The sequence below is a fragment of the Drosophila serrata genome, unplaced genomic scaffold (assembly GCF_035046125.1).
Source record: "Drosophila serrata isolate PLE 108 unplaced genomic scaffold, ASM3504612v1 contig_123, whole genome shotgun sequence".
In the NCBI taxonomy this organism is placed as follows: domain Eukaryota; kingdom Metazoa; phylum Arthropoda; class Insecta; order Diptera; family Drosophilidae; genus Drosophila; species Drosophila serrata.
Genome location: NW_028257021.1, coordinates 599,527 through 615,036, shown reverse-complemented (window position 1 = coordinate 615,036; position 15,510 = coordinate 599,527). Strand labels below are relative to the sequence as shown.

Below are 15,510 nucleotides of genomic sequence, written 5' to 3'. Positions count from 1 at the left end.
GGTATTATAATTTCAGTCAGAAGTTTGCAACGCACTGAAGGAGGCACCTCCAAGTCGATCTAGCCATGTCCGTCTGTTGGTTTCTACGCAAACTACATCTGAATGAAACTTTGTAGTTGGTCTTCTATATACTCTTACTCGTATATATGTCGGAACGGGTCGGATTGGACGACTATATCATAAAGCAGACAAAGGAATGATCGGAAAATTTTTACAAAAAAAAAATTATAACTTTTTCAGTTTCATTTTTTATATTATTTTTGTATATTAGTTTTTAAGAAATTTGATAATTTGTTATTTATAAGGATTTAAGTTACCGTCGGCATCTAGTAAACCATTTAAATTAATGGGGTTTACCAACAAAGGATTTCACTATCAAGTAATATGCACTGGTTTTTCTGAGCTTTTTGAGTATCGGTTTAATAATGTTTTATTGAAAGATTTAGTTTTGGTTCTTAGCCTTAACATAATCTTATTTGCTAAGGCCGCTTAGCTGCGCTGCCGGTTACGCCAACAACGGAGCGGCTGTACTCTATATGTAGGCTGACCAGCTCAATTCATATTGCCTTTATTTATATTAATCATTTTTATTATTAATTATTATTAACTTTCTATACCACTCTTGTATGGTCCACCTTAATATTTTTCCACCCTTATGGGCCCGAAAGCTGAGCCAGCATATTGTGCCATTCTGGGCCGCGGCTTTGTCTCATTGGTGGACAGCGATCGTACGACTCCTGAAAATTGTACATGGTCAGCGGTCTGCCACGGGCATCCGGTCATTCATGAGCTTTTGTTAATTCTTAAGCTGCAGTTTCGATATATATTGAATAAAGCGAAGATCACTTAAACAAACTCCGGCTCTGCCGTTATACTTATTATTTGATAAATTGGTTATTGTGCCATAGCAACCGAGATAGTATTTTCTATCATAAACTTCGTAAGAAGGAAGAAAATCGAAGCGACCACCCGACTCCTCAGTAGCTACTAGCCTTGGTAGTTACCGCGGCCCAACCGTGACGTCTCCGACAGCGGCGAGGGACTACATCTAATTAATAATTTGTATATGTGCATGAGCTATAAGCGTGGGAACGCTGACTTATCATTGTTTATAAGTGGGTGGTCATATTTCACGCTCACTTGACTTGGGTTTGCATATGTTCAGCGACAAAGTATTGCTGGTATGTTTATGCCAACTTCTTAGTACAGTGTACTCCCAATATTTCTTATAGTTAAAATTGTCTTTATCTTTTAAGTCATATCTTCTAATATATAAAATTCTCGTGTCACAGTTTTCGTTCCCATACTCCTCCGAAACGGCTTGACCGACTTTGATGAAATTTTTTGTGCTTATCCGGTATCTATGAGAATCGGCCAACATCTATTTTTCATCCCCCTAAATGTTAGGGGTAGTCCACATATATCTATTTTTTTGCGTTTTCCCGTGCCCCTACTACTGCGCCCTCTACAGGCAAATCAAAGCATTTCCTGTCAAACATTAAAAACATATTGAAAGAAGAAATTGGAGATAAAAATTTTATTTTTTGTTCAGGTTCAGTAAGAAACGAAGTCATGCCACCAAAAAAGTCGAGATTGGGTCGTTGTATTCGCAATACAGAAGCAAAAAGACGTAAGATTACGAATATGACTGACGAAGAACGGGCCTCCTTCCGAGAGACTGAGCGGCAGAGAGCAATGCAAATGCACATAGAGGAATCAGCAGAAAGACGAGCAGATAGGCTTGAGAGAAAACGATTGAGAGTTAGGCAGTCGCGTTCTGCAGCAGTCGATTTGATTCACTCTCAAAATAATGAACGCGACAGGGCAAGGGTAGCTGAAGCGCGTTTACAGCTTGCAGCAGATCAAAACCTGTAATTTAGTTACATCGGAAGGAAGAACTTATCCAAAAAGTGTTCCCCGATATCCGAATAAATTATAGGAATCACGATTGGCTCAGTGGACGAGCGATTCTCGCTGCCAAGAACAAAGATGTCATGTAATCCAAAAAAGCATAGAAACTGACGAAATTACATATAAGTCGATAGATACCGTTGTGGAGGCAGAGGAAGCAGTTAATTACCCTACCGAATTTCTAAACTCACTTGATCTGCCTGGAATGCCACCACACATATTGAAATTAAAAATAGGTGTGCCGATTATCATGCTCCGGAATATAAATCAGCCGAAACTCTGCAACGGTACGCGACTCGCAGTCAAGAAATTGATGAACAACATAGTAGAAGCAACGATCATAACTGGTCCTTTCAAAGGTGAAGATGTCCTCATTCCTAGGATTCCTATGATCCCGACAGATACACCGTTGCAGTTCAAGAGATTGCAGTTTCCCATTCGTTTGGCGTTTGCAATGACCATAAATAAAGCTCAAGGTCAATCTCTGGAGTTGTGTGGTCTGGATTTGGATGAAGATTGTTTTTCACACGGACAATTATATGTTGCGTGTTCACGAGTCGGAAAACCAAAAAGTCTTTATATTTACGCGGAGAATGGAGAAACAAAGAATATTGTATACCAACAAGTATTACAGAATTAAATTAATTTGAAAATGATTATTTTTTGTTTGACTTATTTCTTATGCGTTCAACCACAATATGCCACAGAGAAACGTGGCAGTCCAACGGTCAACGTGTCTATTTCACAGAAAAAAATGTGCAAGAAAGAGTCCTGAATCGGCCAGCGACAACTCTGACTGCCTTCTTCACCTTATGCTAGGAATATGATTTTGCCAGAACCTTGATGTATTCAGAAGTGCCCTCTTAACCATAATATGCCACAGAGAAACGTGGCAGGGTACAGCTAGTAACTCTTTATTTTTATGTATATGTAATCGAGCACAGTTCTTGCTCTTTTGTATGCTACTTATAATCTATACTTGCCTTCTCTAGCGTAATCATCTATATTATATATAGGTTCTATATTTTTTATGCTATTAAATTACTGTGGTAAATTACTAGTCCGTCCAAATACTAACTCATATGGCCAACAATTATGTGCCATAGAAGGGTTGTGTTGAAACAGTATACAAAGTGTTGGAGCCACACGTCCCAATCAGTTTTGTCAACCGATATGTATATTCATTGAAGGTTCTATGTCTCAATTGTTCCAACTGTCTGCTGGTAGTGTGCTGTAGATGTTATATTGTTCATTTTCAAGTATTTGCACAAGTCGTTAATTATTGAATTTTTATATTCTGTTTCCATGTTGTAACGGAACTGCCTTTCCATGGGCAACGCCAGGCTAGCTCAGTAGGCCCAGGGCTGGGTCCGACACAATGCCCGCAGTTCGCACAATTAAAAATAACGACTTAATCGGACGTCTCGGACTTAAATACAAGTGTCATCACTAAACATCACAAAAGGTAAAAAACAACAAAAATACGCTGCTGGGTCGAATTTGTGGCTTGGTTGGTTCCGCCACGGCGCTCCCACCCATCCAGTGATGCCTCCTCCACATTTCGGGGCATCACCCATCTCCGGCGGGCCGGAGCTTACTCCAGGCGGTCTGGCGACCGGCCCATCTCCCTCAGGTAAAAACTTACTCCATTTTCATTTCAAGCTTTAATGACTATTGATTATTTTTTTTTTTTTTTGCATCTTAAATTTAACAAAGCAATAAATATAGTTATAAGGCGGCAACTCGTCCACGGCGAGAACGTGGCCTCAGCCAGGGATGCGCTTGCGCCAAGGCTGCCTTTTATCGGGGACCGACAACGTTTGCGGAGGAGAAGCTTTTCGGCCAAATTGGCCACGATTGGCTAACAAGAAATTTTCCCTCACTTTCACCTAGTATCCCTGCTGGAGCTCCAAGACAAATAGACTAGGGTCGGGGTTCAAAAAAAAAAAAGAGAGCTTTCTAATGGCTTCTTCACCGTTCCCCTATTGGTTGCAGCGCATGGGTTGCATCAATCCCGGACCCAGGATACGATCAATCCGGAGGGCGAGACAAACACACTAATACCTTACACCTAACAATAACAAACTAAATTAATTTTTTTATTCCAGCTCGCTCTGGTTTGGTGCCGGGTAGTAAGGGCTACCGGCAGGTCGGCGGCAGCTGCCTGGCCAGAAACTAATAGGCAATCCGCCCCTTATATCGTCCCATCCGGAACGGACTCACCGGATGGTAGCAGCAGAAGGGAAGCAGCTCCTGCAGTAGCTCGGCCGGTTGCTCTGGGTGGCGGTCCTGTGCTGCGGCGGCGGCTCGGCGGATCGTCTTTCGGCTGCGGCGGCGGCGACGGCTCCGACGTTTGCTCTGGCCGGTGGACTTGGGTTGCGGCAGCTCTGGCCGGTGGACTTTGGTTGCGACAGCTCTGGCCGGTGGTTGTTCTGGCCGCGGCGGCGGCGACGGCTCCGACGTTTGCGTGGGCCGGCGGACTTGACTGCGCCGGTCACTCTGGCCTGCGGTCCTGGGTTGCGGCAGCTCTGGCCGGTGGTCGTTTTGGCCGCGGCGGATTCAGCGACGCCGTGACCAGCAGTTTTGGCGGATTCGGCGACGCGCTGGCCAGCAGCTTTGGCGGCCAGCCATTTTAAGACATCGGGCTTAAAAATATCTCATAACTTCTGGATTCTACAGCCATTAGAAGTGAGCGCTGCCGGTATACCTTAGAGTACTTTCTTTATCTTCTTTTGTGTTTTTCTCAAAACTACGTTTTTTAAAACGGTGTACATGATTTCTCAAAAACCGCTAGAGCTCTATGGCATGACGTATCGATTTCGATATCGTTTTTTTTTAAAGTTAAACATTTTTAAAACAAAAATTTCGTAAAAATAAATATTTTTTTCAAAGTGCTCCCATTTGCTCAAAATTTTTTTTTCTAAAAACGGGTACGTCATGCTATAGCCATACCTTTACAGTTTATAAAAAAAAATTTTGTTTTTGAATTTCGGATAACAAATGTGGTGTGCAGCATGTACACCATCCGACCACTCCCTAAAAAAAAATCGTGTTTTGACTGGCTATATCTCCGCCGTTCGTAAATATTTTTTTTCTTTCAGTAAGTATTTTTTAGTTTAACATATGTACATGGATATACTAATAAATACAAAGTTATATTCTTAACAACTTCGTCAAAATTAATTTTTGAAAAACCCTCCAATTTTCATGCGTTCAGGGTGGTCTGCCTCCTTAAGTGCAACAACATGTTCGTTGTATTATTTATGCATAACACTACTAAAGAACAAATGTTAGAGGCGTTAAATAAATAGAGTCTTCATTGAACATTGACCTTTTTATTTTTAAAGCCACAAGTTTCACATTTTGTGTAAATTGCTTTTAATAGCCGTTACACACAACTAGCAGTCAATAAAAAAATATCAATTAAATGTTATGATCGTTTTACTTACTTTGGCATTTTATCAGCTTCCAAAAGCTGTAATTTGTAATAAGAATTTTTATTTCGCTGAATATCAGTCAAGCCGAGTACTACATTGTATTTATCTTTTCCGCAAACGTATACATGAGCGATATCCTCAAGGCCACTATCAGGATCCACAGCTATCCCATCCTTAACTTTTAACGTTTTTGATGTGGGCACAGATTTTGTATATATACTTTTGTACTTCGAGCTCTTTGGATCATCCAGAGATTTTTTTAGAAGGGGATCAGTACCCCAATTACACAAGCTCATACTATTTATATAATTAATAGCTCCGTCAGGGTCACTTTCTACAAAATCCAAATATTCTAAGGGAACAATATGTATTCCCAGTTTTTTCGCAGACTCCATACGGGCAGATTTTTTTTCTACTTCTGATTCAGTGGATAATATTGCAATGGTTGTATTCGATATTTTTTTTTCACATTGGCCGCCTAACTTTTCTATTCTTCTTTTTAATTCATTCTCCATATTTTTCATACCGATAAGGGAAAACTTTAAATTATACAATGGAGGCGTTTTACGAATAATTTTTGGTCTGGAATGAAATAGAAATAAATAAGCTTAATAGGAAAGAATAACATACAAGTACAACATTTATAAAGCTTTAACAACCTTTGACTTCATTCGCCAAAGATTATATACCATTGTAGGTTGCAATTCGATAATTAATAAATAATACAACATTAATAATGAATATTTATATAAAAACCAACGAACTTTTGCCTTTATTCATTCCACTCATCTATTAAACAATCAAGTGTTCATCATCATACCTTTTTCGCGTTAATTTTTCCAAACTACTACTTACATAAAATAAGAATCAAAAATCTTGAAGCTCTAATATGGCCCCAGGGCCTCCCAAACTAGGCGACAACCGGTTAGCACCACTTGCCATCAGCCCCCCATTGAAAATAAGAAGACAACTCCAAAAACTGAACTGTGTGAACTGTGTGTATATGCCCTGCAGTACCGCGTGTCATCAATAGCCACTGTCATCAACCCGTCATCAACGCGCCGACTGCGACTTCTATAGAGTCGACGCTCTGCCGGCTGCGACTTCTATAAAGTCGACGCTCTGCCGACTGCGACTTGTACGGAGCCTACGCTCTAATGCTGCCATGGTGATTGCCTATCTCACTGCCTCACTCACTCTTCAAACGAGTGAGATGAGCCAAAAGCAAATAAGTTAACAATTAAAATCGAACCAACTGTTTCGCACCCTAGAACTTTAGCATTTTTATGTGTATAATATATTATCATTAACAATTATAATGATGGTATTAGGAATAAATATTCTTTAAATATAAAACGCGAATGAAAAAATAATTGCATATCGAACAAAATTGTTTGAGCTGCAATAACATTTTAAGTAACTTGTTGCCTCGTCGGATATATCCTTTATACCCTGTTTACAAGGAAGCAAAACACTCGGACACAAGATAGCCAAACGGGACTTTGTGAAACGAAACGAACAATAAGAGAAAAAAAACGGACTTGAGGATCCGTTTTTCCGAATCGTGGTTCGTTTTGTTGTTGGAGGCACAGTCCTTTTTTTCTATTGCTTATTCGTGTTTTCACTTGCAGTTAAACAGTGAACTAAGTGAGAAGTGTGCGCACTGCGCAGGCCAAATTAAAAAAAAAATTTTACATACATATATAAATATTCTGTTTAGTTTTCAATAATTGAAATTATATATCAGGTGAGTTTTTATGTAAAGATTTAAAAAAAGTTTACTTTCGTATCAATTCTGTCTTCTATTTTGAGTACATCTTCCCGTCCTCCCACTTCGTGTCTGCATGCAGCTATTGTGATACATCGATGGTGCGAAGTGTAAGAAAAGGCTTCGAGACCATAAGAAGTTCTACTCTGCACTCTTAGGTAATTATGTATTTTTTTTTTAGATTTTGATATCAATTTATTTTCCAAATTTTCCTTTTCAGATGCAATAAGTCAAGTTGATGCAACGGAGCCGCTTGCCAACCGTTTAACTAAAAGCCTTCCTTGCGCAAAAAATTTGGAGGCGCAACATAAAAAAAGGAAAAGGGATGAAGACGTGTTAGAATGTGGTCCGAGCGTTTTTCAATACATTAATATTTAATTTTTAATGTTAATTATTATAATTATTATTATTGTATTATTATTTTTTTTAATTTATTTTGTATTATAAGAAATATTTTTAATTTGATTATTTGTATTATTTTATGTATAATTTTAATTTTATTATGTTAGTTTTTAAGAGGATATAATAAAAGTGAATGAATTGAAATATGAAATCCCTTATTTATGTTTTTTAATTAATTTATTATTGATGACACATCGATGAATTGTTGATGAAACATCGATGTTTCATCGATGTATCATCGATGTTTCATCGATGTTTCATCGATGTATCATCGATGTTTCATCGATGTATCATCGATGTTTCATCGATGTATCATCGATGTTTCATCGATGTATCATCGATGTTTCATCGATGTTTCATCGATGTATCATCGATGTTTCATCGATGTATCATCGATGTTTCATCGATGTATCATCGATGTTTCATCGATGTATCGTCGATGTTTCATCGATGTATCGTCGATGTTTCATCGATGTTTCATCGATGTATCATCAATGTTTCATCGATGTGTCATCAACAATACATCGATGAATTGATGATGAATTGTTGATGAAACATCGATGAATTGATGATGAAACATCGATGAATTGTTGATGAAACATCGATGTTTCATCGATGTGTCATCAACAATACATCGATGAATTGATGATGAATCATCGATTTATTGTTGATGAATTTCTATTGATGACAGCCTAGGACATGCCCATGTTAAATTCATCAACAGTTTGTATGGGCTGTCATCGATGAATCATCAACAGCACCCCCTTCGCTGTTGATGAAACGTTGATGAATTACTGATGACAGGTACTGCAGGGTATTTAGAACTTTATGCTCTCAACTTTGTGAGAGCAGGGAGAGCGCCATTGCCGTTTGAATAAAAAAATTAGCCCCATATTGCAAAACGAATATATGGTCGTGAGGCATCTTGTAAATTGCATAGCCTTTGGTCCAACCAAACCCGGGTAGAGTGGTTAAGTTCAAATCAAATATTATCTATCTCCTGCATCATTTGCACTATTATAAAGAAGTCATGCTGAACTTCCTACATAAATAATTCAAATACCCAAAAACATAATAATCTATATATATAAAAATGCTCTGTTCGTGTCTACATCCTTCATAGACTTGAAAAGTTCTGAACCGTTTAAGCCCAAATTTTTACACAACATGCGTTGAGGTTCCAGCTCGGTTATTGACTACTTTTTATGTTGATAGTTTATCTGCGGTTGCAAATATATCAATTTTTTTAGCGTTTCCCTGTGCCCCTACTGCTGCGCCCTCTACAGGCAGCCAGCTGAATCAAAGCATTTCCTGTCAAACATTCAAAACATATTGAAAGAAGAAAGTTGAAAAGTTCTGAACCATTTAAGCCCAAATTTTTAGACAACATGCGTTGAGGTTCCAGCTCGGTTATTGTCTACTTTTAATGTTGATAGCTTATCTGCATTTGCGAATATATCACTTTTTTCGCGTTTCCCCGTGCCCCTACTTCTGCGCCCTCTACAGGCAGCCAGCTGAATCAAAGCATTTAATGTCAAACATTAAAAAAAAAATTTAAATAAGGAATTGGAGAAAAAATTTTATTTTTTTGTTCAGATTCAGTAAGTAAGTAAGTAACGAGGAATCAGCAGAAAGACGAGCAGATAGGCTTGAGAGAAAACGATTGAGAGTTAGGCAGTCGCGTTCTGCAGCAATCGATTTGATTCACTCTCAAAATAATGAACGCGACGGGGTAAGGGTAGCTGAAGCGCGTTTACAGCTTGCAGAAGATCAAAACCTGCAATACAATCGTCTTGCATTCAGATATAATCCAACTATTGATTACAGCTCGAATCGAATGTCGTTATTGGACGAATGCATCAGGTCTGCATATACCGTCAGGCTCTCAAATTCAAAAACGAACCAAAAGGATTGTGTTGCGCTTCCGGGAAAGTGGAATTGCCTCAACTTGAAGCACCACCAGAGCCCCTGCACTCTCTATTCGCTGGATCTACTGCAGAATCGAAGCATTTCCTGTCGAACATTAGGAAATACAACTCTTGCTTTCAAATGACGTCATTTGGTGCGGAAATTATAACTGCACAATTCATGCCAACTTTTAAAATCAAAGGACAAATCTATCATAAAGCCGGTTCCCTGCTTCCGTTCCCAGACAGCGAACACAAATTTCTTCTTCTTGGTGATGATGGAAATGAAGTAGATGCACGTTATGGAATCAATACCTAAATGAAGAGGCACATTATTTCGCAGCTACAGAAGCTTTTTCACGAACGGAACAATTTGGTGCTTTTATTCAAAACAGCAATCGATATGATGCCTTCGGATACCCATAAAATTGTCATTCATGCAGACAAAACGCCTGCTGGAGAACATATCAAGAGATATAATGCTCCAACTATAGACGAAGTGGCAATTGTCATCGTCGGGGATCAGTTCCAACCTCGAGATATTATTCTCCATCGACGAAACGATCGATTGCTAAACGTCGCAGAAACTCACCGTTGTTACGATGCTTTGCAGTATCCACTAATCTTCTGGGATGGTGCCGATGGATACCATTTCAATGTGAAGATGGTAGATCCAGTCAATGGTGTCGAAACGAATAAAAAGTGCAACGCGATGAACTTTTACTCATACAGGTTAATGGTTCGGAGGACCGATTGCAATCATATATTGAAATGTCGTCAGTTGTTTCATCAGTACATTGTCGATATGTATGCAAAAATTGAAACAGAACGTTCCTCCGATTGAATCAGACGAAACTTCGGTCCGATGAATATATACATTTGCGGGATGCTGTGATGAATGACCGTAATACAACCAACGTTGGAAAGCTCACGATTTTGCCACCCTCATACATAGGTAGTCCACGCCACATGCATGAATATGCTCAAGATGCCATGGCATATGTTCGTTGCCACAGCCGTCCAGACGTATTTATCACCTTCACATGCAATCCAGCTTGGGACGAGATAGTACAGCTGTTATTTCCTGGACAATCGTATAGGGATAGGCATGACATCACAGCCCGTGTTTTCAGACAAAAGCTCAAGTCACTGATGGATTTCATTGGGAAACATGGAGTTTTTGGGTCTGTGCGGTGCTGGATGTATTCAGTAGAATGGCAGACGAGAGGATTGCCGCATGCGCACATACTGATTTGGCTGTATGATAAAATTACTCCAGATGAAATCGACGATGTTATATGCGCTGAGATTCCACGGGCCGAGGTTGATACGGATTTACATGAAGTTGTCATCAAGAACATGATCCATGGCCCTTGTGGTACCCTCAACCCATGTTCAGCATGAATGGTAGACGGGAAGTGTTCCAAGCGATATCCTCGAGCATTTACAGCCAACACCGTAACAGGGGACGATGGATATCCTCTGTATGGGAGACGGTCAACTGAAGATGGAGGGACTTCGGCAAATTTAAACATGAGAATTGGTGATATTGATTGTCTGTTGGGTGGTTCCATACTCACCACTATTGTCAAAATCATACAAAGCGCACATCAACGTAGAATATTGCAATTCCGTGAAATCGATTAAATATATCTGCAAGTACGTGAATAAAGGCAGCGATATGGCAGTTTTTGGTGTTCAGGCAGAAAATGGTGACAACAATGCAGTACGAGTTGTCGATGAAATATCTCAATACCAGGCTGGAAGATACATAAGCAGCAACGAGGCTGCATGGAGAATTTTTTCGTTCCCCATTCATGAACGCTATCCAGATTTAGTTCACTTGGCAGTCCATTTGGAGAATGGTCAACGTGTCTATTTCACAGAAAGAAATGTGCAAGAAAGAGTCCTGAATCCGCCAGCGACAACTCTGACTGCCTTCTTTACCTTATGCCAGAACCTTGATGTATTCAGAAGTGCCCTCTTAACCATAATATGCCACAGAGAAACGTGGCAGGGTACAGCTAGTTATATATATAATATAATATTTATATATTTAATATATATTTCCATTTCTAATATTAGGCTGTTTGGTAATGACCTAGCGATTTTTTTATTGATTTTTGACGACGATTTTAACATAGTTAGAATTGTCCGATTTAATTGCTATATGTACCGTTGTCTTCGATGATTTTCTGCCATTTTGATGGTAACTTGTATATGCCTCTCCTAAAGAAGTGCTTGTCCCTACTGGCAAAAATCTCGGCGATTCGATTTTCACAATCCTCCCTTGAACTCAATTTTTGTCCATGAAAAAAATGTTGCATGGCCAAAAACAGATGGTAATCGCTTGGTGCATTTTCACTTCCCAACCAAGCTCCCGTAGCTTGTGACGTGTCACCAAAGATTTTTGGGGCCTGGCGTTGTCATGATGAAACACATACATCGAGCTTTTTTGTTTAATTGTTCCATTTTCGATCAGCTGTCACTAGTCGTCCGGAAGGCTTGGGTGTTTCGGTATCAAAATTGCCACTTCGGAATCGCCTAAACCACTGTTCGGCGGTTTGAATCGAAAGTTTGTTATGTCCTTAGATAGCAATAATCTGTCTGGGAGATTCCGCAGCAGTTTTTCCCTGTGCGAAATAAAATTTCAATATTTTGTGAACTCCATTTCAATCGATTGTAATTTTTTAACGTGGAAGCTCAAGTAAACAAACTATATATCATTATAAAGGTGATGCCAATACCTTTCAAACGATATACAGCATTCCCAGATACGATTATATTTGACTTCACAAGCGAAGCGCGAAATTTGAATGTAATAACCGGTTTGTCATTACCAAACAATATAATATAACCGCAAAAAATTTTTCTTTTTAAATTAAAGGAAATTTGTTAAAGGGTTGTTATTGTTTTACATGTAACTGACTTACAATAGTTTGCTCTATATAAATCAATACCAATTACATGTTTTTAAAATACAGCCTATCAGTGGTTCGACTTTTTCAAGCCGCGCTTTCGCGCATCGGCTTGAGTTAGAAGTGGTTTAAAATTAAATGCAACTTAGGCATTGCAATGCATTGGCATAAATGCAGCCCTTGTTGCGTTACTTTGCTCGTTTGCAAAGTATTTTATCCAATTCTTTAATATTCCGTTCATGTACTTCCTTCTCCTCCGAGGTCGTTGCAATTTTCCTGTAGTCCTTTAGTAGTCATCTTTGTTGCAGGAGTTTTACCCTTTTCCCACATCTTTTCCGTTTGTGGATGGGATTGCTGTCGTGCCCTGTACTTAGCTATTGTGAGGGGGTGAGGTCCATCGTTGGGACACAACTCTAGAGCCTCTTGTAGGCTTGGTGCGTCCCTTTGCTCAACAGGAGCAGATACCTCCAAAGACTATGCAGAGGACGGATTGCCTTCCGCACTTATATATCTCCCGCGTTGGTACAGTCGGCAGTTTGCCTACCGTGCTTTATGTTTGCCTTGCTGTTATAGAAGGATTTGCCATGCCTTCTACACTTGTTGATTTTCTGCTGCTGCTGTCCGAGGCGTATGGGCTCAGGTGGTATCGGTGCCGGTCAAGCACACGTTTTTATTGTTTTCCCCGGATACACAAACTTAACTCCTTTTTTTTGTACTTTTCTTTTTTTATACCCTTGCAGGGTATTATAATTTCAGTCAGAAGTTTGCAAAGCACTGAAGAAGGCACCTCCGACCATATAAAGAATATAAATTCTTGGTCAGGATCAACAGCCGAGTCGATCTGGCCATGTCCGTATTTTTTATGGATTCCTAGTCATCGAAGTTCTATCTGCAAGGGTGTATAAACTTCGGCGTGCCATAGTTAGCTTCCTTTCTTGTTTTTTCTGTTGTTGTTGAATTTTGTTTGTTGAGATTTTGCTATTGGCGTTATTGTTTGGTTTTCAATTTGATTTATTTATTTACTGAATTAATTTTGTATTTCAATTCAGTGGTGAAAATTAAACGTAAACGCTGCTGTTGTTATTGTTGTTGGTGGATGGATTTTCTCTGCCCAACTACAGTACTTACTTTTAATGTAAACACTTTAATTATTTTTGCATTTTGTATTGTAAAGCTAGAAACAAACAATTTGCAGCAAGTTGAAAATAATTTGCAGCAAAAGTTTGCACAAATGTTTACACCAATGCAAATTTTGCAAAAAAATTTCTTGCTCCAAAAAATTTTTGTTTTGCACGCAAACTTTTGCATGGCTATATTGCGTTAATGTCTACACGTGTTTTTATTTTTTGTTTGCAGTGCTTGCAAGTGACGCTCATTTGCAAGTTCTGTTGTTTTATGAAAGTCAAGGAATAACGACGTGTTAATATTATGTCGGCAAAAAAATTAAGAAATGATGCTGATGCTATATTAGCAGCTTTAATTAAATGTAAAAAAATGAGAAGATTTAAATCTGCAAAAAATAGAAAGTGTTGGGTGAAAGAGTGGATTTCGAAAAGAGATGAAAAATGAGTGCATCAGAAACAAACTATCACAATTTTTTTCGCATGTCAGTCAGTGATTTCAACTTTTTATTAGAAAAAGTAAAAAACTACATAACTAAACAAGACACTGTAATGCGTATTGCGATTCCACCAAATTAGCGATTAGCCCCGACATCGTACAATTCAATTAATCTTATTGCGTTTTCGCGATCCCACATGGTGCTTTGCTTGCAGCAATACTGCGCATGCAAACAAGCAAGCAACTGACGCAACCAAGATAGCGGTAAAAAATGTATACAGACGAAATACAAAAAATATTGCTGCAAAAAATTAGCAATTTGGTTACTGTATTTATTTGTTGTTGTTGTTGTTTTTCGCAATGAAACAGACACACTGTGACGGTTGCCATGTAGAGGATTGCATAGAAGGATTCCAAAGGATCCGACAAATTTCCATACAGCAAAAATTGTTGTTAAGGAGTTCGAAGCGAATAAAAAGAAAAGAGGCCTGTAGAAATAACTCTTTCCAGGCCTGATTACGGTTTCCAACCCAAAAAACTAACCTACTTCCTAGGTATTTCCTAACAGAATGCAAGAGGCTTACGTTGTAAGCTTCCTATCATGTATTCTGATAGCCTTTCGTTTGTATCTCAGGATATTGTGCTTACAGACACCTGGTTAAAGCCGGAGATTCTGAGCTCCGAAGTTTTTACAGCTGTGATCACAGTATATCGGCTAGATCGCCCTATCTGGCGCGGGGTTTAAGTTCTTATAGCGGTGGACCCCTCACACACTTCAGAATTAGTACCGAAATAGCTTTCTTGCGGGACGCCAGATGTAACCCTTAGAACATTAGATAATTTATTCTTAAAGAGGACCTTTTGGGTACAGCCATTCAGATAACTTGAGATCTAATTAAGACGATCACTTGGAAAACCCATTAAATCGAGTTTCCTTACGAGGAGAGAATGGTCAACCGAGTCAAATGCTTTACTGAAGTCAGTATAGATTACATTTGGCTGAAAATTATTATGGAAGCCCTTTATAATATAGGAAGAGAGCTCCAAAAATTTGTTGTTGTCAATCTTGGCTTAATAAAACCATGTTGACATGAAGAAATAACTGATATACAAAGGTGCTGAAAGTGAGGTGTAATTATGTATTCGAAAAGTTAAGGGATAGCCGACAACTTAGAGATTCCTCTATAATTGTTGGCATCTGATTTGATTCCTTTTTTGTGGAGATAATAAAGGATTCCTTCCAGATAATGGGAAAGTGGGAGTTTTCTAAGAATAAGGTGAACAATTTCAGAAGGGGATAGCACAGGGCGTCGGCACAATACCTTAGAACACAGCCAGAAATTCCCTCGGGACCTGGCGAATAAACTGTCTTAACACGACGAAGTTCAAAAATAAGATAGCTTTCGTTTAAATTAGGACTGAACATTTAGTTCTTTTGGGGCATGATGTGAGAATAAGTCTGATTTATATCCAGAGAGCATGAATAAGTTGTATTAAAATATTTTGGAAATAGATCGTCAATTGTCGGTAGTATTTTCAAATGAAAGCGAGGAAGGATCTGTTTAAGGCTTACGTTTAGATTAGATTAATCGACGTTGATGCCCTAC

The 15,510-nt window shown here is 38.9% G+C and overlaps 1 protein-coding gene and 1 long non-coding RNA gene across 8 annotated transcripts in view; one reads left to right on the top strand and one right to left on the bottom strand.

The window, feature by feature from the left end:
• LOC110182511 (Poly-(ADP-ribose) polymerase) overlaps window positions 1–15,510 on the bottom strand; it is a 252,219-nt gene that overhangs the window by 93,486 nt on the left and 143,223 nt on the right. For all 6 annotated transcript variants that reach the window (XM_086826003.1, XM_086826005.1, XM_020950560.2 and 3 more), the window contains one exon: window positions 5,361–5,930. In XM_086826003.1, coding sequence (XP_086682129.1) covers window positions 5,361–5,930 — 570 coding nt within the window. The remainder of the gene's footprint in view (window positions 1–5,360; window positions 5,931–15,510) is intronic.
• Window positions 6,362–7,662, top strand: LOC147644665 (uncharacterized). Of its 2 annotated transcripts, XR_015270170.1 has the most exons (3): window positions 6,362–7,095; window positions 7,161–7,274; window positions 7,337–7,662. It is a non-coding gene; the product is annotated as an uncharacterized LOC147644665 (long non-coding RNA). The 2 variants fall into 2 exon arrangements; XR_015270169.1 differs by having other exon boundaries at window positions 6,362–7,274.